At 55.7% G+C, this 23499-nt stretch overlaps 5 protein-coding genes across 5 annotated transcripts; 4 read left to right on the forward strand and 1 right to left on the reverse strand.

The window, feature by feature from the left end:
* Positions 1 to 277: 277 nt before the first annotated feature.
* On the reverse strand, positions 278 to 11077 carry BBBOND_0303090 (VACUOLAR PROTEIN SORTING-ASSOCIATED PROTEIN domain containing protein, putative; the record flags this gene model as incomplete). Its single annotated transcript, XM_012913137.1, has 1 exon — positions 278 to 11077. The coding sequence occupies one exon, from the start codon at positions 11075 to 11077 to the stop codon at positions 278 to 280; it is 10800 nt and encodes a 3599-aa protein (XP_012768591.1).
* Positions 11078 to 12198: 1121 nt separating this feature from the next.
* On the forward strand, positions 12199 to 18267 carry BBBOND_0303100 (DEAD/DEAH box helicase domain containing protein, putative; the record flags this gene model as incomplete). The annotated part of the gene is made up of 1 exon (XM_012913138.1): positions 12199 to 18267. The coding sequence occupies one exon, from the start codon at positions 12199 to 12201 to the stop codon at positions 18265 to 18267; it is 6069 nt and encodes a 2022-aa protein (XP_012768592.1).
* Positions 18268 to 18979: 712 nt separating this feature from the next.
* BBBOND_0303110 (Rab7, putative) lies at positions 18980 to 20092 on the forward strand (the record flags this gene model as incomplete). The annotated part of the gene is made up of 5 exons (XM_012913139.1): positions 18980 to 19074; positions 19112 to 19179; positions 19214 to 19272; positions 19587 to 19873; positions 19909 to 20092. The coding sequence occupies 5 exons, from the start codon at positions 18980 to 18982 to the stop codon at positions 20090 to 20092; spliced, it is 693 nt and encodes a 230-aa protein (XP_012768593.1).
* A 1130-nt stretch (positions 20093 to 21222) lies between these two features.
* BBBOND_0303120 (hypothetical protein) lies at positions 21223 to 21603 on the forward strand (the record flags this gene model as incomplete). The annotated part of the gene is made up of 1 exon (XM_012913140.1): positions 21223 to 21603. The coding sequence occupies one exon, from the start codon at positions 21223 to 21225 to the stop codon at positions 21601 to 21603; it is 381 nt and encodes a 126-aa protein (XP_012768594.1).
* Positions 21604 to 22651: 1048 nt separating this feature from the next.
* Positions 22652 to 23254, forward strand: BBBOND_0303130 (Rer1 family protein, putative; the record flags this gene model as incomplete). The annotated part of the gene is made up of 1 exon (XM_012913141.1): positions 22652 to 23254. The coding sequence occupies one exon, from the start codon at positions 22652 to 22654 to the stop codon at positions 23252 to 23254; it is 603 nt and encodes a 200-aa protein (XP_012768595.1).
* Positions 23255 to 23499: the final 245 nt, after the last annotated feature.

Here is a 23499-nt window from a genome sequence, read left to right on the forward strand (position 1 = left end):
CATTCTAATCTACAGAACACATAAAACACGATATGTGTGGGAACCCCTATATAAACGCAAAAGCTATATTCCAAGATTAAACAGAAGTACCAAGTGTTGCGGAACATGGCAAACACCAAGGCGTTACTGCAGGTGGCTCAGCTGACCGTGTAACGTTAAAACCACGTCAACAGCAGCCTATTTGGCACAGTTGACACCACAGTTGTAGGCCGCCTGAAAGGCACAAAACAATGCGATACCACAATACATCCAACAACGTGGCCAAACAATGACCAGATCACTTGTACGACTCGAATAGCTCGGGGCCTATGACAATCGATGACTTGGACTGGCGCTTCGCGTTCTGCAGCGCGACGAATATCGAGTAGACGATCCCGGCGTTTGTGCAGGGTACCTGCAGGGTTGTGTCGGAAACGCGTATGATAACGCCGTAGCACGACGCCCGGCACTCCTGAATGTCTGCGATGGACGCCTTCCACAGTATGGTAGGCTTCGGCTTCAGGTCAACATAATACACCTTCGACGGGTAGAAGAGCAGAGCAATGTGGCTTGGGGGATGGCTGTGCTTCGACACGGTCTCGCAGTGAACGATGTGCTTCGAAAACTTGTGGCCCAGCTGCTGCTTGATCTCCGCATCGCTCAGGCTGTAAGGCTTAAGCTGCGAGTATTCTCCCCATAGCATTCGAGGCCAGCGGCATGGCTCCGCAGACCAGCGCTGCCCATCCAACTGCCTGGACATGTTGACCTTGATCGTGCGCGACACGTGTGAGACGGCCTGCCCCACCTTGTCGATTGGCTTCACTATTGAGCCAGCCAGGCCCTTTCCGAGGCCGCGGATGAACCCACCCATGCCGCCCTTCTGGGCCCCCTCAATAGGCTTGGTGACAATGTTCGTCAGTGACATGAACCCCTCGCCGATGCTCTTGCCAGCCGACACGATACTGTCGCGCATGTTCCCCGACGGTTTGTTCATGCGGTCGCGCTGCCGCTTGTTAATATACTCGTTGTCGAAGGTGAACTTGGAGAGCAAGCTTCCGATGCCCGAGCTGACGCTGTCCACAGCTTCCGCCGCGAACTCGAGGGTGTTGCGGCCTACATTTATGGGGATCTTGGGGATGTTGAGCAGCGAACTGTACCCCAACAGCGACCCTATGCAGCTCAACGCGGCGTGAACATACTTGTCCTTGATCTCTTCGTAGAACGAACGTATCGAACCGCGCGAGTTGCAGAAGTTCTCCTGCTGGAATTGCAGAGGCGCACCCATGAGCTCGAAATGACGCGAAACACATATAATCCGCAGTCCCACACGCATAAGGTCGCCGAGCATGTGCAACTTCTCCAGATCAAAGCTGCACCACAGAACCAGGTTGAACCGTTCTATGAACAAGAAGTCCAACACCAATGTGCGGGGAGGCACAGGGTTTTTCTCCAATGAAGATAGCTTCTCCTGCGATTCCTTCTGCACCCATGAATCAATCGTCCGCAGATCAATTTTCTCTTGCGGGCCCCAGTTACCCATGCACTTCATGCATTCCTTGTAGAAGTTGTAGACGCGAGTGAGCAGGACGTCCGAAATATCCACCTCCAGGTCGTCGAGAGCGATAAATACCTTCTTCAGACACAGGTCTTTGCAACTTGCGAAGGGCCGATCTACATAAATCTGCAGGAAGTGCCGTTGGTGTTCTTGACCGGAGGTTTTGCGACGGTTGACCAGGATTGTAGAACACTGGTCCTCGTCCGCGTGCTTCTCCTCAGCCTGGTTGTCGATCTGAATATCGCTAATGCGGAGCTCCAGGCGCTGGTGGTCCCCATTGAACAGCGAGACGAATGACACTGTGGACATTTCGAGGAAGAACAGCTCCTCATGTAGGTTATGCGATACCAAACTCAAACCTATTTGCGACAGTTGCACCTGTATCTGCATGCTGCGCGTGTCCGTGCCGACATCGTATTCCGACTCGTTGCTCTCCAGAATACCCTCTGAGTTTTTCAGGATCTCGGTGTCCAAATCCAGAGGACCACGTGGATCTCCAGCATGACGGTGGTCTGGAGTGTTGTCACCGTTCTCGGAATTTCTTGACCGCGACAGCGAACCTGATTCAGGTTGGCTGCTGGTTGAGGCGGTGTTTTCGGAGCGATGGGTGTTCAAAGTCCGCGCAACTTCCAGGTACTGTCCCGACGGCTTAATGTCGATGGCGATGTAGTCCCCCCGGTTCTCGGCTGACACAAGCACTGCGTGATTGCTGGCATATTCCGGTGTGGTCACCTCAACCTGGCGGTATCGGAACGCAGGCGATCCGATGTTGATCACTAACGGCTTAATTGGAGCGACTGTATTCTTGTCCAACCATAGCATAACCTGACACAGGCGAGTCTTGTTCAAGAACGGCTGCTGCCACCCGAAATGCACCGTTTGCCCATATTTGGCGGTGAAGTACACGCCGTTGCCCTTCGAGCCCGAGTCGCCGCCCTGGTGGAAAGTGCGCACCATTGCTGCCTTTATGTAAGGGCACTGGTTGCAGAGAACGAAACCTTCGTTGTTGCACTGCGGATATGCGATAGAACAATACTTGGTGCCACCCTTTGGCACAACGGAAATACAGAACACCAGCGGCTTGTTGCTCTTATCCTGCTTCACGCACATGTACGTTTTACCGGAATGGCTCTCAGAGGGTATGATGGGGCTGCTCCACTGCGCCTCATCGCTGGTCTTGAACTCGATGGGCGCGACATTGGAAACCACGCTCGCGGGGTCGGCCACCGTCTTCGAAAGCACCCACGGCACAGCGACATTCTGCCCAGGCTCCACGACGATATGTGGTGTGCGCGAGTCCTTGCGAATGGAGATGGGTGTTTTGAGGTTATTGATGAACACGAAGCTCGGAATCGCTGACGTTATCCTGCATGTGACATGGTTCGACAGCCCGCTGATGCTTATTTTCTCCGTCACCAGACACACCGAATGACGCTTCCCTCCGCTCTCCACGATGGTATACGCATAACCTCCTACTGCAGGCATACGGACGTTGCTCTCCACCTTGTCTATCGCCTTTCTGTTGACGCACAAGTGCAGCGTGTCGTCCTGGTTCTCAGACGAGAGGAAGGACAGGCCACGCATGACAGCGCGCGGGAGCCGCTTCTGGAACGATATTCCCAACCCCGTGCGATCGATGAACCACCACGGCGCATTGATGATCAAACTCAGGTGCCCCTGGAACGACGTTGACGACGCCGGGAGGCCGCCAGGGTAGCGGATGAGCTCCACCTCCACAGGCGCCATCCCCTTTATCGGGAGGTTCAACATCGTGTGCGTCTCCGAAGTGCCGTATATCTTCGTAACGCGATCCGACCACACGTTCGATCCGCTGTAGCATATCTTGGCCATGAAGCTCAGGGACTCATTCGGAGGCAGGGAGTATATGTGGGTGATGGACTCCCGCAACAGCGTGAGGGACTCCTCTATGTAGTTGCCGGCCTTCTTCGAGCTTGAGGCGTTGTCCTCAGTAACCCTGTCATTAGCCCCGAAACACACGTCAATCTCCATTGGCAGCGTGTTCATCACGCTCAAGGCGGGGTAGATGACGATGTCACGCATTTCGACATTGGCCGGGAAGGCACTCTTGCGCTTGACCACCGATACCACGTAGTACAGGAAGCTCGACTTGGTGAACCCGGGGCAGTAGCACTGCCGTACCCGCGTTCCCAGATGGCGAGAACTGTCGATGAGCTTGGACCATCCGCTGGTGTTGGATAGTTTCATCCAGGCCTCGGTGCGTGAAGCGTCCTGACGCTTGGCCCGGTCGAAAAACGCCTCCATGAAGGGGCGGTTCATTGCCAGCGGCGCCGGCAAAAAGCTCATCACCGCATGCGCCGGACCTTGGAAAACGCATTCGGGCACGGAACCGAAGTGGTTATGCTCCAGCAGCATCGTGTACCCCACCTCTTCCTGCTGCAAACGCAAATAGTTTACGTTCGACTCGGGGAAGTGAACCGTGGTTGTCTCTCCGAACTCGTCGCCGGCAGGGCCACCTTTGTCAAGAATCGATATGGGCGCACCGCGCGTTTTCAGGCTGGACACCGACATCACGTTCATTTTTTGGTCCAGGAAACACAGCAGCAACGGCATGCCACTCCTGTTGTATACCCGTACCGTGGACGTGAACATGAGGAGCTTGTGCGATGGATGTGGGCTCTTGACCTCGCAGATGAGCGTATTCTTGTTGTACGTACCTGCCAGGTCTTCGATAGGGCACTTGAGCGAAACGCAACAGTTCCGCGCCAGTGGCACCATGGCCGCCACAGTGCCGTTTTCGAAGGGCACCGCGTAACTCGACGGCAGGTACGATTTGCTATGGACCATATTGGCCCTTGTCTTCGCTGCGTTGCGTGTCACCATCAAGTCACGAGCGATTGGTTCACGGTTCTCGATACCCAGTTCGTTACAAATTTCGGTGACCTGAGCCGGTGGCGGGCAGGCGATCACGTAGATGCAGGCGCTGCTACTGTTGTCCGTGCTCACAAAGCTCACCACGGAATCCAGCTCTTGGGGCACGCACGACTTTTCTACAACGCGGAGGCCCTTAATGCCACCTGTGGAGTCACCGGTGCTCTGCAAGGCAAAGACGTAGTAGTCATGCCCCGTTAAGTTAACGTACCTGTAGGCGCTGTTCTCCACCTGCGGATCGGCTTCCTCCTCAACCGTGTCCGTATACACCAGACCACGCTGGATGTTGTTGGTCAGCATGGGTATGAACCACAGCAGGAGCTGGCAGAGGCTTGGCGTGATGTTGATGAGGATGTTGTGCGCACTGGATATTTTCAACACCTTGTTGGGGATGAAATCCTTCCACTCATCCTCACTGCCCGGGCGCAGAACCCTGCCTTGCCGGCGCCTGTTGCGATCAGTTCCGATGTTGTTGGTGTATTCGAGGCTGCAGTTGCAGCGCTCCAAGCAGGGCTCCCAATCACCAATGATGGCGTTGAAATATTCGAGCCGGGTTGAGCACCGCACCACCGTGTACCGCTTTTCTATGGGCAGGCTCATGTACTCGATGTTCTCACTGGCGACTGACAGGCGCATCATCGGTATGAGGCACTTGCGCATGTCGTCGAAGAAAGTGACCTTGATCCCCTTGATGTTGAAACTAACCGACAGGAACCGCCCCGGCGTGCCCGCGCCGTCCCCGGCAGTGTCGCTTTCATCTCTAGGCGGCGCGGCTGAAGGCCCATCCGTTAAGACGGCAGTGACGGCCGCCAAGATGACACTCAAGTCCTTCGTGTACAGCGTCAGGTTTGAGGGCGGTATCGTGAAGTTGAAGAACATCTTGTACCCCTGCGGCTGGCTCACGTACTGCCCGCTTCCGTACACCTCGAGGCAACTGCACAAAACCTGGCGCTTGGCGGTGACTGGGTATACGCGCTCCAGCTTGCACCCCAGCACATCAACTTTCAAAAAGTTAAAGGAGCCGTTCTGCATGGTCATCTCCAGGAAGAAATCGGTGCTGAGCTCCAGCTGCGGATAGCTCGTGGAGTCCATCCTCGTGAATGCGATAAACTTCCCGTTTGTGGCCTTGAAATTGAAGGTGTATATCTTGGCGTTCGACACAGTTTGCGTGGAGTGCGACTGCTTTGGGCAGAGCGCCATGGAGCTGCTGCTGTACGACAAGGTGAAGTAGCGCAGGAGGTCCATGGCATGGATGCACAACAGTGAGATGTCGGCGTTTGCCACCATACAATCGACGCCCGTCTGGTTATTCTCGTTCACAACCACCACCTTGATGCCGTAAATGTCTGCCGAAGAGGCGTTGCTGAAGAAGTCATGCCCCGTGCTGTTCTTGTACTGGCGCAGCCAATTGTGCAAAAGGCGTGTCACACTTGGCTCCATGGCACGTGCGTCGTCATCCAGATCCGCACACGCCGCATCGCCGTCATGCACAAAGCAGTTGATCAAGCGGCGATGTACGTTGACGGAATTGGGCCGCTCGTCGTCAACCGTCAGCGTCTTACCACAGAGGCCGAACTGGTAGCACGAGGTCATGCGTACGGTATCCACCCCAAAGTTTAGACACACCGTGATCCCGTCGAATTTCAGGCTGGCAAGGGGCTTCTCCGGCGAAAACAAGGTGTCGAACTCGAAACGGTTCAACGACAGTCGGATGCCACACCTGAATGGCGGCTTCGCGGAGCTCGAAACGTTAACGTGGCTGCGCGTCTTGTACGAAGAGCCGCATATATTCTCGTTGAACACGTCGATAATGAAGGACAGTTGCGTCCGTGTCAACTTGAGTATCCACGCGTCAGAATCGATACCCAGTTCCAGCATGCCGCCGCCGATGTAGCAGACGGCAAGATCCGTTGACTGGAGGACCTTCCCCATCACATCGGTGGATCCGTCCGTTTGCTCGATGATGGATGCCCGCGTGCCCAGCATTTTGAGGTATATGGTGGACTTCCTGGAAATGTCGTCGCGCTGGGTGTACCCGTTGCGAAAGTACAGGTGCCCCAACTCGAACAGCAGGTATGAGCCGAAGTACCAAGTATCCACGATTCCGCTTAAGCGTTTTGCCATTTGGGCACAGAACTCATCGCCGGTGTCGATCGGCACGCATATGCGCGCTGCGCTGGAGCGTGTTACGTTATTGGGTAGTGTGGAACCAGGAGCCACATGGTCCTTGCTCGCAGTGGGCAGTATCGCCTTGTTCTCCGGAATCAAAAAGCACGGCGACGCCACTGAGAAACTGTAGAACATGTGCGTCGATGCGGCAACCTGTACGACCTTGTGGTACGACCTCGAGATGAAGACACTCAATATACCGTCATCCAGGTAGTCCATAAGCCTCACAATATCCTGCTGGAAATAGACGAACACGATACGTTCCAAAGCGCCTCTCATACACATGGAGTAGGGCACGCCCAGTTTGGCGCTGTCATACATTTTCCAGCGCAGGGTCATGAGAGGCTTGTCAGCGGTCGGTGGCTCGTCCGTATTTGACCCCTCTTCCAGCGTCTTGGTGTCAGTGTATGACAAAAGACACCGGCCGCCGTACGTCAGCTTCCCGGTGCGGATCTCCAGATTCGATATGGACTCCCCGTTGCCGTACTTCAAGAGCTTGTACCCGATGCCACTAACACTCAGGCGAGCTTCCACCTGACTGTCCGCATTCCAGAATACAACAGCTGCGCCCTTGATTGAGACCGTGATCAACGCCTTGTGCTCGTGCCGTTCCTCCTCCGACAGCAGCGTCGGAAGTTCCTTCAGGTCTATGTTGCAGTCTTCAACCTCCCGCCACACATAGCCATCGGTGGGGTATGCTACAGTTTCGCCCCGTATTAGCGCCGAGTTGAACCTGTACATGGCTTCCGTGTCCGAAGCCACTGATGACATTTCTTCGCCCACACTCGAAGAGGAGGCCCGTTCATCAGACAGTAGTTGCGTCGTTGCAAAGCCAACCTTTTCAGCATTGCCACCACTCGCATCTACTGCCTTAAGGATGGGCGTGCTGGTCTCAGAACCACTCGCGACGCCAATCGTCATCGACCCTGCGTCTTCAGCTGGCAAATCGGCCTCCTGCGTTTTGTCGTGTTCATTGAGCACCTTGGCCATGTACAGCTGCTTGTAGTCTTCGATGGTGTCGATGATCAATTTGACGCTGGAGTGCTGCCAATTGCCCTCCATCTCCGTTATGGTGGCATTAATGCGGTACTGGCACGACTCGTTTCTGGTTACTTCAACCTGCAGCGACTTCGCCGTCTCTTCCAGCGCGTCCTCGAACTCGTTGTCGTCGTCCTCGTTGAACCACGCAGAACGCCCGACCGGCATTGTGTCGAGATGGGTGAAGAAGAGCGGCATGTCCATGGCGGGGTTCGACACCATGACCCGCTCCAGCCCCAGCACAGCACGGAAGCTGCTCCGTGACAACTCCAGCTCCAGGGACACATTGTGCACCTCCAACCTGAAGACGTCGCATCCGTCAGTGTTCGAGACGGAGAAACCGGAGTGCCGGAATATGATCATGGCCTTGAGGTTGAAGGGTATTTTGTCGAAGGTCTTCTTCGTCGGCTCAACCTCAACCGCCGGCTTCACCTCGCGGTCACGGCGCAATGACGCCCTGGCTCCCATCAGGCACGCCGCGATCTCCGCCAGCACGCACGAGACAACCGCGGTGTCCAATGGCGTGCTCTGCATGAAGAGCTCCTCGAATATGATGTCTACGTTAAGGTTATGAGCCACGAGGTCGCAATCGTAGTGTATCTTGACTGGCAGCGGTCTCAGGAAGTTGTACCACTGCGTCTGGCCGGAGTTTTTGCGTAGACAGCTCACCTGCGTTTCCTTCAACTCGATGGTGCCTGACATGTTGGACAACGGACACGGGCCGTTGCTCTTCAGATTGAGCGTACCGAAACGCACGTTCATGCGGTCGCCTTCGCCGTTGTACAACATCAGGATGGGCGCCGCAAACTTGATGTCAAATGCGAAGAGCGCAGGCAGGTGGTCGACTGCCATGCGAGCCGCATTGCGCTCCGCAGCCCACATCTCGTCATCGACGGAGGACACCATGCTGATGTTGTCCAGCGCCGCGCCCGGCGTTTTGCAGGCATCGACAACACTCGGGGGTATCGTGTATGTGGTGCGTCTTGTGGCATTGGGCTGGATGTAGACCAGCATCTCGATGAACTCCGATATCACCACGGGTATGAGGTGCGTCTCCATGGGCTTGAGCTCGCCAGTCACCATCAGGAGATTGCCCTGGTTGGTGACCTTATGCACCACGCGCAAATCTATAGCGAAGCTGTCTGCGACTGGTGCCGGCTCGTACTGGGCGTCATAAACGTCCGCCTCTTCATCTGTCGATGAGACGTCCTCCGACTTGATGAACGCCATGATAACCTTGTTTTTGTAGCGCACGTCGAACGAGTCCAAATTCACGTAGAGGTACGCGTTGTATGTGTCGCGGTCACTGGTGTCAACGGCCGCATTCAGGTACACCTGCAGCTGTAGGTTTCCCGTCGACACTGAGAGCGAGTCGTTTGGCGAGCCAGTCAGCCCGCCAACATCCACCACGAAATCGAAGTGAGGCAACGCGCACTCGAAGTAGTAGTTGCTGGTGGCCATTGAATCTTCGAACATCTCACCAAGCGCCATGGCGTCCATGAGCTGCTCCACCTCCTCGCCCGTCAACACAAGCCCGCCTGGAAGGCACTCCACTTGATCGGCGCCCTTGACAGCGGCGCCTTCGACATACTCCGGGTACATGGCACTACTCGGCAACTCCGTGGACGTCGAATCCACGAAAACTGGTGCACCGTCACGATGCTCATTAGGGGCATCCGAAAGCATTACGTCTCCCGGGTTCATCGTATCTCTAGCCGATACCGGGGGGTTTTCAGAATCACTGGAAATCGACCTCTGCAGTCCACCCTCCGCAATTGCAGGCACGTCTCCAGCAACAATAACGTCATTCGTGTCCCCTCCTGCATCAGTCGGCGGTTCATCAGAAGCTTGAGCACCCTGGGCATCCGCGCCAGGAGGCGTGTCTTCAACCGCATTAGGCGTGGCAGTAGTTTGTTTCTTGCTCGACGACGAGAGTCCTCTGAGCCAGCCGAACCAGGTGGTGGTCGTGGCCGCCGGTGAAGTCGGACCAGGTTCGCTGGACTCCTTTGCTGGAGCCTTGTTGGCGGAATCGGCCGCAGCAGCCCCCGCAGTTAGCTTGTGAGCCGCGAAACGCCAGCGAGCCAGGTGCCGAGCGGAGACGACGTCGGTGAGAATGGCCAGCCGCTCTTCCTCCAGGGGGGAGAGCTGTTCGCCACCTGAGTGTAGTGCGTTTAGCTTTTTGGCGTATAACGTGATATACTCCGTCCTAGTAATCCCCTTCATGCCCTCGGGTGTCTGATCCACGGTGTACGCCTTTTCCATTAGCAACCGCTCGCTGCGCTCATGCTCGCTCACGAAGTCGTTCCACATGGCCACGAACGCTCGAAGGCTCTCCACTGACAGCACCACGCGCAGCGAGTCGGGTACAGACGAATCCGCACCGTCCGAGGAGTCCTGAGCACCGACGCTCAGTGACGCGAATATCGACTTGTTCTTCACATTGATCGCTAGGAACAGACGGAAGGAAAGCTTGTCCAACAAGAAGTTGCAATCCAGCTTGCCCGTCGAGAACTTCTGCAGCATGGTTTCAGCTCGCTGCGTTTGACTTGGACTTGCGATGCCCTGCGCATCACCCGTTGGCTGCTGTACGTCATCGACGCTCGGCGACTCCGTGTCGGCCGAGCCACCTGCGGGATCAGCCTCGAAGGGCGTATCGAAACGTTTGTAATCGTCATCGACATCGTTTTCGCAGCTATCCACTGTGCCTGCGGCACCCTCCACTGCCCTGTCACGTCTGCTACTTTCGGCATCACTCTCCTCCGCGCCATCCGAGTCCTTAGTGGCGCGTTCGTATATGGAAAACCCGAGCAGCGAGCACACGTGCGTCACCCGTTCCTCCTTGACGGTGTCGCTGGTGTCGACCTTCAGCACGTCCTTGCCGTCCTCCTTGCGGAACTTGCGCACCGAGATGGAGTCGATGATGAACCCGAAGGCATGCTGCGTGTCCGAGCAGTGCAGGTGTATGTTTGTGAAGTCGATCTGTATGTTGTTGAGTACCTTCTGCGATAGCCTTATGAGGTACGATGACGTGGAATTGCCCCTCTGGTTCAGGCTGTTGAGGAACGCGCTGTACTCATTCTCTAGCACGCCGATCAGCTTTTCCTTGGCCAATCGCACGTAGCTGCGCAGCTCCTCGTCCGTCTTGTTCCGCTCGATCCCGCCGATGCAGACGTATATCGAGTCGACGAGTACCTTGACGGGCGTCGCCCCGAGGCTGGCCCATGGTATGGTAAGGCTCAGGCGTCCGATCTTGCCGAAGTGCACATCGAAGGGCAGGGCGAGCTTCTCGGTGATGTCGGTCTTGAGCGTGAGGTTCTCGAGGACGATGTTGCCCGACCAGACCGCCAGTTGCAGGTTTTGCGTGATCCCGTCCACATACGGCGCGAGGTATGTGTCCAGGAGCCTCTTGACCAGCCCCTCGAACATTGTGGCTCACCCGGCTGAGACAACGCGTTCTATCCCGTGGCAGCCAATCCTCCGGCTGCTCGTGCCAGTGAAGCGTCCGTCGGCGCTCGGATTCCCATGGATGCCGGCCCGCAAAATAAAGCAGCGCCGCACGGCAGGGCCTCCGTTGCCCTTGGAGTTCATACAACAGCGCGTCCAGTCCTAGACCGACCCGCCGTATTATCGTAATTATACACAGTTTTAATTTTTGAATGCATACATAACTACTGTGGCCCCGGCCGGCTCCCAGACGCTTGTACGCCAGGCGCCGATACGACCACTACGGGATCCGTGAATCTTAACAGCGGACTAAAAATACGCGTTTGAATGCACCTAATGTACACCATCGCGTGCCACTGTGTTTGAGCTGCTGGTGGATTAGATTGGCGCCACCAGAGGCGGTCTGGCCGATAAACCTAAATGGCGTTACTCCGGAGCATAACTGCGGATTTGCACTCAGCGAGCGCCATTGTTACGATGTGTAGTTACATTTAGCGGAGGTGTGTACGGAATTCGCCGCTCCGCGTGGACTAGACATGTATCTCGCATGGTCAGGGTACCAGCTACACATGCGGCTCACGGGCGCTATTTCGCGCAACGCTAAGTCACGTGGGACCGTCCTACCACGGACCAACGAACTTCCCGCGGAGCTGCGGCCCCGTTGACGATCAGAGCGGTTTGTGGCTCGGGACACATGGTACACATAGCAAGGCCGCTCTCCGTGAGCACCCCGCCGGGCACACATACGCGTGATACCGCGGGAGTGGATTCCGGTGAGCAACAAATGGGCTCTAAACTGCCTGTGCAGGCGTGGTTGCGGGCAGCGTAGCGGTAGATTCCTATGATGGGGTCGGCCCCCCTAGGGTGTCTGAGGAAGGTCATTGGACGTAACCGTGCCAGGGTGACGGCGCCGTGTCACTTCGCGGGCAATTTTCAGGCCGTATTCTGGCCGCGATCCCAGAGTCTACAATCGTTGATTTACGACGATCGACCCGCAGTCACGAGCCCTGCCAAGCCGGTGACGTGGCACACGTATTCACGCGAAGGAGGCGACACATCGCACGTTGACCGCCTTTGATGCTCTGTCTGACCTTGTTAACAACATGGCGGATAGGTTTGACGACGACATTGTAGCCGGCTCCGGCGCCGCCAAGTATGGTGCGGACGGAGATGTTGTGCGGGAGAAAGCGCCTGCCGCCGCCGCTTCTACTGATGAACACATACCGGCAGGTCTGTCCCACGGCGAGCGTGCGCAGGGGGCGGATGCCATCAGCGGCATGGACTACGGCTCGCTCGGTGTGCTTAATGTGGAATGCGTCAAGAGCCTCGGAAGCGACCCCGACGTGCCGCTGAAGGACAGAATCAGGCTTTGGCACGCCATGTGTCCCACTGACTTCCTCAACCTTTTGGGCAGCTCTGGCGCCAAGGAGAGCTGCTGCGTCATCCACGCCGAGTCGCTGATCGTGCATGTCGTCTGCAGCGCTGAGAAGGAGGGCAACGTCCTGCTGGACTTCGCGAAGGGCCCGCAGACCCTGCAGCTCATTTACCGCGTTGAACGCATTTTGAGCCAGATCGTGAGATGCGGCGGGACGTTCGAGCTGGTGTTCTTCGACGTCTTCAAGCAGCTGTTCGACCCGACCTACTGCCATGCAGCTGATGGCGAGGATGAGGAAGAGCAAGCGCAGTTCTTCGACGGCTATTTGCTTTTGCGGGAGTTGCTGCTGACGCACGCGAAACTCAACAACATCCCGCACTTCGTCTTCCGGGATTGGTACGACAAGGACTGGATCGACCATGTCAACCACTGCGACCCGTCGTGCGTATTGGTCGAGGAGGGGTCCTCGTTCCTCTACAAGCATCGCACAGTCTATGAACTGGTGGACACCACGACCACTGGGGAACTCAACGAGCAGAACGGTGAAGTCGTGGAGGAGTTCCAGGTCCAGCAGCGGTACATCGACAGGTTCACGTTTGCGGCACACGCGTTGGTGATGCACAGCCTGTCTATGAACGTGTCGGTCGCTTACTTGTTCGAGATCGGGCCTTTTGCGCACAACTTCAAGGCGTTCACCTCGTTCCCCAGCAACTGCACTCCGCCGCCAGCTCTGTTAGAAGAGGTGGAGGCGCAGTTCCGCGCCGAATACCCATATCGCAGCGTACAGGATGGCGCGGCACAGGACGAGGAGGACGCCGTTGTGCCCGAACTCATAGAGGAGCTCGCTGGTCTGGGCGTGGAGCCGCGGCTACGGCAATTGGTTGCGTGCAACTACCTGAAGAGTTTCACGGCGATGAAGCAGGAGGCGGGTGATGACTTGGACGAGGAGACCGCCCTGTATATCGACAGCTGCCTGCTGACATTCAAGGTCCTGCTGCTGCACAACTACCTTTTGGACGTGCTTCCGCTGGAGAGCAGGTGCACCCGCCGAATCGACGCCGAAAATTGGGAGTTCTTCACCACCTACGTCGCGGCGACCCTGGACCTCATGGCGTCGACCACCGTGCCCGTGTTCAACGGAATCGCGAAGAATCTCGGCAAAATGGGCGACTCTAAGAGGGATGTGGCCGACCTGTTCGACGGCAACCTGTTCACTTCCATTTTGCACTGCATGGCTGTGTACGCGAAGGACCACGGCAACAAGGTGGATGGCGCATTCATCAGTTTGGATAAGGACCTCTCTGCGAGCATGGACAAGATGTACGGGCACTTCTCCGGAAACCTTAATGACACCGTTTTCCCTATCGACTTGGCTCCATTCGCCGACGTGGGCATTTATGACTGCCTCGAGGCCGACTCTGGCGTTTCCGACGCCGATAACGTCGACACCGATGTGCTCAACGTCGACAACCAGTTCGTTAACATGTACTTCGGTTTGAACGCATTCCGAGACAAGGTCAAATTCTACAACGGCGACAACTCCAACCTGCTCACGACCTTTGCTGGCACCAACTGGAGGGACCCCGCGCTGGTGTCGGAGAAATTGGAGTGCATAGACTACTTCTTCAAAGTCGAGAAGCCGGACAAGTTCGCGAATATGCCTAAACGCACGCAAAGGCAGGAGCAGCGGAGTATGCAGCGGCAGACGGCGTTCTCTCACTTGCTGTCGAGGTACATGGGATCTAACAACCTGCACCACCCGATCGTGCCCAAACTCGACCACCCGTGGTTGGATGTCAAACAGAAGGCTCTTGAGGAGAGCGAGCAAACGAAAGACGAGCCAACTGCGGATGCACGCGCGGGCGCTAAGCCCGGCAAGAAGGAGAAGCACGGAAAGGAGGCGAAGAAGGAAAAGGCGCCCAAGGTGAAAACGTCCGCCAAAGCGGAATTGTTGAAGCAAAAGCACACGGCCGCGCAGGAAAGCAAAGGCAGGGAAGCCGACATGAAGACCCTGGACCGATATTCTGGTAGACTTGTTTCCCTGTTCTCTCCTGAGCACGACTTCGACGTTATCTACACGAACATCCTCGAGCACACCGCAGGTCCGAACCGCGCTGTGGACCTCACGGATGACTTTAAGTGGCTCAAAAGCGTTATCAACACCAAGGCCATCCAGTTGCAGTTTGTGATAAAGATGATCGAGACGCTGTTGCGAACCTTCGAGGGTTACCGCATGCGTGCCCTGAACCGAAGGGGCGCGAGGGCGTCGCTCAGGCGCACCATCTGCATCACCTTGCGGCTCATACACGACTGCTTCAAGGAATACAAAACTTTGATCGACGGTCCGGGAATAAGCCTTTTGCAGAGGTTCCTTATAAGGCTCGGCATGCCGGTGAGTGCCCGCAACCTGTTCGAGGCGTGGCTCAAGATCCACGACGACAAGAAGAATAAGAAGTTCAAAGTTGAAAGCGAGGAAGCGTTTGACTATGCGATTCCAAAGGGCATGGAGTTCGAGTTCCAGGTCGCGTATATGGGCGACCTCATGGAACGCACCCTGGGCTCCACGGAGGACCCTAGGGTGCTGTTCAAACCTGACGCCTGGCAGAAATTGCTGCTGGATGCCGTCGATGCCCGGGAGTCTGCGCTGGTGGTGGCGCCCACGTCCACCGGTAAAACGTACATCTGTTACTACGCCATGGAACAGGGACTGAGGCTGGATGACGAGGGCATCGTCATCTACGTGTCACCGAACACTGCGCTGGCCATCCAGGTCACGTACGAAATTACGGCCAGGTTCTCGTCGAAGAACTACACGACACACTCGTGCGCCGCGGTCCTCAGCGCGACCTTCCTGGAGAAGTTCCACGACCCCAAGTGGAACTGCGCGCAGATTCTGGTGACGGTTCCGGCCATCCTTGAGCAGCTGCTCATTTCTATGAGGACCAGCGAACTGGGTTACGCCAAGCGAATCGAGTACATAATTTTGGACGAAATCCACTGTGTGTCGGATGAGGAAATCGGGCCGTTCCTCGAGCGTATCATTCACCTCAGTGCGGCCCCGTTCTTGGCGCTGTCTGCCACTGTGGGTAACCCGATGCAGTTCCACTCGTGGCTGTCTAAGGTGGAGACGGTTCGCATGAACACTAAAAATGCGAAGGTGCACTACATTTACTTCGACGAACGGTTTTCTGACCTCAAGCTGGAGTTCTACTCCAATAAGCACCTGGTGCCGCTCAACCCCGCCACCTGCCTGTCGTACGACAACGTGAAGACCAGCGGGTTCCCCAAGGACCTCTACCTGATGCCGAAGGACCTGATGGTATTGCGCAGATGCACCACCGCCGTCATGGGCAACCGGTGCCCCGACCTTGACTACCTGGACCCGGCAGTCTACTTCAGTGGTACCCCGATGATCACGAAGAGGCAGTACCGGTACTGGCTGCAGACCTACATAACCGAGTTCACGAGGCAGGTCCAAAGCGGCGTGATCGGTGAGGATGACTTCCGTAACATCATGGACAACCTGAAGTCGGTGAACACATCGGTGTCTCCGGCTGACGCAAAAGCCGCGGTCGACGACACCACTGAGGGGATTTTCCGACTGTACCCCTCGTTGAAGCCGCTGCAGCCCAAGCATAGCGTAGGCAGCAATGCGTCAGATGCCAACGGTGACGCCAACGCGGAGTCCTCCAGCAGGAGCCAAGGATCGGCGCTTCAATCAAGCATCACCGAGTCGCGCGACTATTTGGACCCGGCTGAATCGCTGGCGTTGCTTGACACTTTGGAACAGACCAAGAGGTTGCCGTGCCTCGGCTTCACGTTTGACCGTAACCACATGGAGCACATGCTGATATCGATGACGCAGCTGCTGAAACGTCGGCAGTGGGAGAAGTACTACGGCACCCCCGAAGCCAGGGCGTGGACCAACGCCGAGAACAAGCGTCGCATGGACCACTACCAGATGCTGATGCGGCAGTACGAAGCCGAAACTAAGATGCGTGGCGCCAGCCGCGAACAAAAGGAGGAGCAGGGTATCGGCGGCAAGGTCGAGGAGTTCATCGAGCTGCCTGAGGAGCCGGTTGACGTCGCTGAGGACTATGACCCCGAGTTCAATTATTACAATCGCAAGATTTATGTTAACTACACTGAGGAGGTGGAAAACTTCATCAAGATCGCGGCCGCGTCGATCAGCGGGAGGAAGAATGTGGACATTTTCATCGAGGCCATGCGGCGCGGTATCGGCATCCACCACGAGGGTCTGCCGCACAAGTTCACGATGCTGACGGAAACGCTGTTTAGGATGGGCTTCTTGAGGGTATTGCTATCCGGTCGCAGTCTGGCGTTCGGTATCAACGTGCCTTGTAAGAGTGTCGTCTTCATGGGCGACAACCATGAGCTCAACCCGCTCATGTACAAGCAAATGAGTGGTCGTTGTGGTCGTCGTGGTTTCGATCTTTCAGGCCACGTCATTTTCTGGGGCATTCCGATGAAACGTGTACGGCAGCTGTTGACTGCCCAACTCGCCAATCTGTGTGGGTATGCCTCCTGCAGCCCCACTGAGTCGCTGGCGACGTTGTCCGCCTTCAACAGTCTGCTGGTGTCCGTCAGGTCGAGGCCGCCGCAGCAGCACAGCAAGGGCAAGATATCCACCACTGACGCGCGCGTTCGCAAGAACGAGGTTATAGCAAGGAGCCGTGATGCGGTTGTGAACCCGCGCACCGTGGTGAAGCGGCTGGCATCGATATTCATGCACCCGCTTAAGCCTCAATCCGACTTCAGTGACGACGAGGTTCTTATATTCCGTGCGTGCGTGGAAACGTTGTTCAAGCTCGGCTTCATAGATTCCAACGGGCTCGTTCGCGGCTGCTGCGAGCTCGCGATGCTCACCAGGGAGGCCCACCCCACCAACCTATTCGTTGCGCACCTAGCGCAGAGGGGCAAACTGCACGAGCTGGCTGGTAGGGGTGAAGCGGATTCCGCCGACAAGCTCATGGATATAATCTCCAAATTCGCGTACAAACGTAAGCAGCTCGGGACTACGATCACCCTGAGGCGGCTTCTTCCGCAGCGGGTGCGCTGCGGTGACAGGTACACGGCAAAGCTTGTGTCCAACCTTGATGTGCGTAACAAAGAGGGCAGCGTGGGGGTGGAGCTGCTTTATCCAGACTCCTTCCCTCTGTTGCCCGCAACCGCAGGCGAACTCCGCAAGATGATCGACGAGTACAACGCCATGGTGCTGGGCGTCCTATCGAAGTACCAGGCGCACCTGAAACCCATGGAAGCCAAGCTGCCGCTGTCCAACGTGGACTTCCGTTGCACATCGCAGGACGCGCCCAGCTGGTTCACTGAGAGGAGGCGTGGCATGCAGTTCAGCAGCCTGTATTCCCCGTTCGTTGCTATAAACGGCATCAAGGGCCGCTTCAACACCGCCCGCGAGCTGTGGCTTGGCACTCGCGCGTCATCTGAAATCACCCTGGATATGGTGCCGACCATCGAGTCCTTCGAGATCGACGTCGTGCAGCTGGACCCTCACTACAACGTGCTCAAGCAGCTTGCGATGTCGCTCGACAACTCTTACGTCATTGACTACTGGAGTCACGGCCGCTTCTCACTGGCGCGTGACGCCAACGGTCTCGGCCAGTACGCGTGGTTCCACCTGAGGAAGATCGTGATCCTGCTGAGGCAGATGAAGCTGACCCTCAACGCCTACACCAACGGCGGTACGTGGGAAGACCCGCTGCAGTTGGCCGTGGAGGAGGCCCTGGATCGCTACGAGACTGCCTTCAACCGCATTTAATAGTGTGACCGCGTCCGCCACCGACCGTCACTTTTGTCATCGCAATTTTGTCTGGACATACTGCAACTGCCACGAAGGCAGCACGGCAGACCCGACGGCCCCGCACCACCAGCCGAGCTATCGCGAACTGCCAAGCGGCGCATATATTCAAAACAGTAACGTGTAATGTTTCTGGTTTTGTAGTTCCTCTATAGTGGTGCGCGCAGCGGTAACCGCGATTCTGCTGTGCTCAATAGCATCGCCATTGATATCATCAGTGATGTTTCGGGCGTTGGCATAAACATCGCCACAATGTTGATGAGTCAGTCGCATTACTATAATTGTGGTTACACTGTAAAATCATATAGAGCTGTAGCCTTCCAGCTGCCCATACGCTTCTGGCATCACTACAAGAGAGCTATGCTACAACAAATCTGGCGAAACCGCATGTTAGGCTGTGATTCCACTGCATCTACATGCGCTCCACCACTGCCACGCGCCTACTCGGCGTCTACCAACGTTTAAGCGCTGCTCGAATCAGCCTCCGCGGCAACAACATGTAGGCGTAAAACCACCAGACAAATGTAGGCGCAGAAGACCCGCAGTAACTATAGACACCTTGCATTGTGGCCACAATTGTCTGGCTAACGATGTGGTTAGCGCATAGTGCTCGAACAACGAACACCAGGTGGGAAACACGGGTGTGTGTCGCGCGCCGGCCGCCGCCCTCCCTATGTGTACCTGGGGTGTGAGCGGCGCATTTCTCGATTTCAGCACGATGGCGAGGAAGAGGCCGATTCTGAAAATCATCATTCTGGGCGACAGCGGGTAGGCGGGACCACGCAGTGCCGACACACCGTCGCAGGGTTGGGAAGACCTCCTTGATGAACCAGTTCATCAACAAGCGCTTCACCAACCAATACAGGGCCACAAGTAAGCGCAGCTGAGGGCAGTTCATATAGCGCAGTCGGTGCCGACTTCTCGACGCAGGAGGTGACTGTCGACGACAAGGTGGTGACGTTGCAGGTATGTTGCCGGTGATGTTGATCAGTCCGGGTGGAGTGCCGTCGCTGTCGCATACAGCCTATGATGCTATACCATTGGCCGTTGAGAGAGTAATGTGCTGCAACGCGAAATACCCTTGATGTGCTATGGTGTTTTTAGCCGCGTACTGCGGTGGATGTGCTGGGCGGCATCCCGCCGGTTGGCGTGTTGTGCAACAAACACTCCCGATGTTGCATCGCGTTTTTACTTGTTGTTCTAAAAGATGTTGATTGCATATGCATTCCGGCCAACTGCTGACAAATGTGACTGCACACAATGGTCCTAATTTTCCGCAGATCTGGGACACCGCGGGTCAGGAGCGCTTCCAGAGCCTGGGCAAGGCGTTCTACCGCGGCGCTGACTGCTGCATGCTGGTGTACGACACTACGAACCAGAAGACCTTCGAGTCCATCGAGAGCTGGAAATCGGAGTTCCTGATTCAGGTGGAGCCCAAGGACCCCGACTCCTTCCCGTTCGCACTGATCGGCAACAAGGTGGACGACGTGGCCAACAGGAAGGTCAGCGCCAACAAGGCGACTAACTGGTGCAAGGCGAACAACGACATACCGCACTTCGAAACGAGGTAATTGGTGTCAGCAGGCCCCGCATCCCGCGCAGCGCCAAAACGGCACACAACGTTGCCACTGCATTCCTGGAGATCGCAAAGAAGGCAATCGCCCGTGACACGCAGGACGACGAGATATACATCCCCGACACGCTGCTGCTCGACCAGCGGCACGTGGAGCAGTCGGGACCCAACTGCCAGCGCGGAGTGGCCAGCGTCATCGGCTGCGACGCGTAGGCGTGCTTGTCTTGGGACTAATAGCGCGCTAATGGCGTGATCAATATCATACACGTGTAGCACCAGACATGATTGTAGTACAGTTACGGCTCTGTGTGGTTACGGGCATCACACTGCCCTTTCCAATCATCACTGGTCTGGTGTGCTGTCAAGCGGAGTAGATTTGGGTACGATTTACTGCGCCCTTTACCCATATAACAGCGAGTCATATCACTTCATATCGAATCACCATAGAAGATATTAAGTTTCACTCATCAAACATCGGATTCTACAATTTCGCACATACGAAGCATACTGCCGAGATCACGCCTACCACTAAGCACACTGCCGTAGAAACAATCAGCCGTTGCCAGATATATATATATTGTTAGAATAAATTTCCCATATAGCGTTTCAAAGCCTAATAGGAGCGCTTTAAATGCGTATAAGCTCTGCGGCGTTCCCACAGGCGCTGTCGCCTCGCGCATTCGTAGGCCTGAAGCGCGCGTCGCGAGCCCCTGTACGGCCTGCAGACAGTTAAGATACCTTTTACCTGTTCTTCTTTTGATGGCGTCGTCGTCGGAAATGTTGAATCGGCTCGACGACGCGCATACCGTCCGAGGCGGCTGAAATCGTCGTATGCTGACTAAAACGCTAGAATCGCGCCTCCTTCTATATTATTTGTCAGCTGTGCGTTATTATTTCATAAGTGCATGTAAATTAAGACCGCTGCGAATACAGCGCGGTACTTGTACGCCAACGAGGTCAAATCCAGCTCATCAAGTGTGCTGATAGCGACCTTTTTATCGCATCATTACAGAAGCGGAGTTGCAGAAGGCTGAGTGAATTGACTTCCACGCTTCTTACAGGAGAACATTATAGGCGACGTGACATCTCACGGCTCGACCTTGGAAGACGATTAACAAGCTGCTCGTCAAAACTGCGCTGCTTTCCATTCGTTGCGTGACAACGTTGACCACCTACGTTGGTAGTAGTGGTCGGATCATAATTCTGGTGAACGGTTTGTAATCGAGAACAAGATGAGTTTTTTTAGCGGGATAACCTCAATATTTCATCGCACTGTTGCGAAAGTCAAAGAGACTGTTTCGTCCTTTGCGACCAAAAGTGTTACATCAGTGGCCGATCAAGCCATGAAGGCTATTTTGACAAGCGAGAATCTTGAAAGGGCTATGAGATCAGATGCCGGGCAGAAGGTGATCGATGGTGTCATCCTGGCAATCATGTGGCACATTTGGCTAACATACTTCGTCCCTCTGATTCTCGCCAAAGGCTTCTGTGTGTCTCTTGTGTTTAGCGTATACTACTTCGGATGGTTGGGTCGGTTTAGGGCAAGGTTTTTCAGAGGTCTCACACTGTTTTTGGAAATAGTGCTGTATTGTGTGTGGAAGCTATGTAAAGCGCTAGCGGCGCTTTTGAAAAGCTTGTATAGTAATGGCAATTCAGAGGGCTACGGCATGCTAAGAGGCTATGGATACAACCCTCTAGTCTTCGACGCGAACGACATCCGGTGATGCGATACGCCGCCTTTCACAGGCGCTGCGACCGGAAATGCGCTTGCCGTGGTTGCGCAAATAGCCGTTTACCACCATCGTAATGTAATATGCAGGCAGTGGAAACGTCGGTAAGTCCCACCGAAAAATCGGAACTGGTCTTTCGTGTATCTCAGCAACAGTCCACAAGTGGCATGCAAAACCGACGCTGCTCATTAGTTGCATAGGCTGCCAAGAGAAAACACGTATATTCTCGGCAGCGAAAATGCGAAGCGCGTGAAAAGAGATGGCCGGCCTGCGGCCAGTACGAATACCTTAGGCGCGCAAAACGTGCTGTACCATATGCAGTTCAGCCCCTTGAACATGAAATGAATAGTCATAAAAATGTACTTCATGCATATAGGACGCCCGGTGCGCCTCTGTTGTGGCGGGAGGTCCCGAAACCATTGGATTGCTGTCATTGCTAGATCACGTAAGTGTTAATTATGACGCAATGGTTTTACCACCCGAAACTATCGAATTACTCGCAATTCCTGGCACGGCTATAGGTTTTGCCGTCTCCGCTTATAATTTTGACGCCATGAGATTGGTCCCATGTAAATCTTGTGAGTAGTGCTCACGCCGTAAGAACCGTACGCATACACCAATGCGTTGTGCCGTGAACGCGTGCCATAGGTTACGTCATTCCACAAAAGGCTGGCCAAAGCGCGGTGCGATGCGCCGGAAACACGAGATGGCGCTAATACAAGACGTAGCGCTGCAAAACGGCAAAGAATCGCTAACGAAAATACAGGCGTAAATCTACACATATGAGCACACAATCACACAGCGAAAAACATCGAGTGCGATACCCTGGAGAACACAACACGAAGCGTCTGGTGTGTGCTACATCACCGCGCCGCGGTGCCGGATATACAAACATTACACAGCACGATTTGCTGCCAATTTGCCGACATTCGTCTGCACAAAACTACGATAACGTTCCGCTGCGAGTGGCCCTGTGGACGGCCACGCTACGGAAGCAAGCACGCTCAGGGCTCTGAACCGACGACAGAATCGTGTGGCCACAATGGGTGTTGACTCGTCCAGAGGCGGGATAATCGGCTTTTTTGTCCGTATGCACCAGGCGTACCTGGACAGGCTGTCCAGCTACGTGTTCATCAGGTGGTTCTACATCTCGTTCATGACCTTCATCTTCTGGCACCACGTGATTGAGTACGGAATGCACTACGTGGTCGCGTACATGTACGCGGTGTACCTGCTGAACCTGCTGATCAGGTTCATCACTCCGCTGGACTTCGACGACCTCTGCAAGGCGCACGAGGCGGAGCACGGGGGCACCATCCTGCCGTCCAACGAGAACAAGACCGCCAACATCACCCTCGAGCGTATGAAGAACAGGGAGAACATCTACGAGTTCAGGCCGTTTTTGCGCCAGATGAACGAGTTCACCTTCTGGCTGTCCGCGACGAGGGCGACGCACGCGGCCCTGTTCTGCTCCATGTTCGAGTTCCTGGACGTGCCCGTGTTCTGGCCGCTGCTGGTGTTCTACTTCGTGCTGCTGTTCGCCACCACGATGCGCGAGCAGCTGCGCAACATGATCAAGTACAAGTACATCCCGTTCGACTTCGGCAAGAAATCGTACGGCACCATCACGCGCCAGCGTAAGTAGCGTGGCGCGGGTGCGCGGTCTGTCGCGACGACACATCGCTATCGCAAAGAGCTGCCGAGGTGGGCGGGGTCCAAGTTGCTCGCCGTCCCGACGCTGATGGCGGGCGCGGCTTACAACGCGCAAACAACCCGTCAAGGGCTAATGTTTGTACCACCTACATGCGGAGTGCACAGCCACCCAGGCGTACCAGTGGACTTTGGGCGCCTTAGCGCCGTGCATTGTGACTGCTTATGCGTTACGTATGC

This window comes from Babesia bigemina (genome assembly GCF_000981445.1).
Source record: "Babesia bigemina genome assembly Bbig001, chromosome : III".
Taxonomy (NCBI): Eukaryota; Apicomplexa; class Aconoidasida; order Piroplasmida; family Babesiidae; genus Babesia; species Babesia bigemina.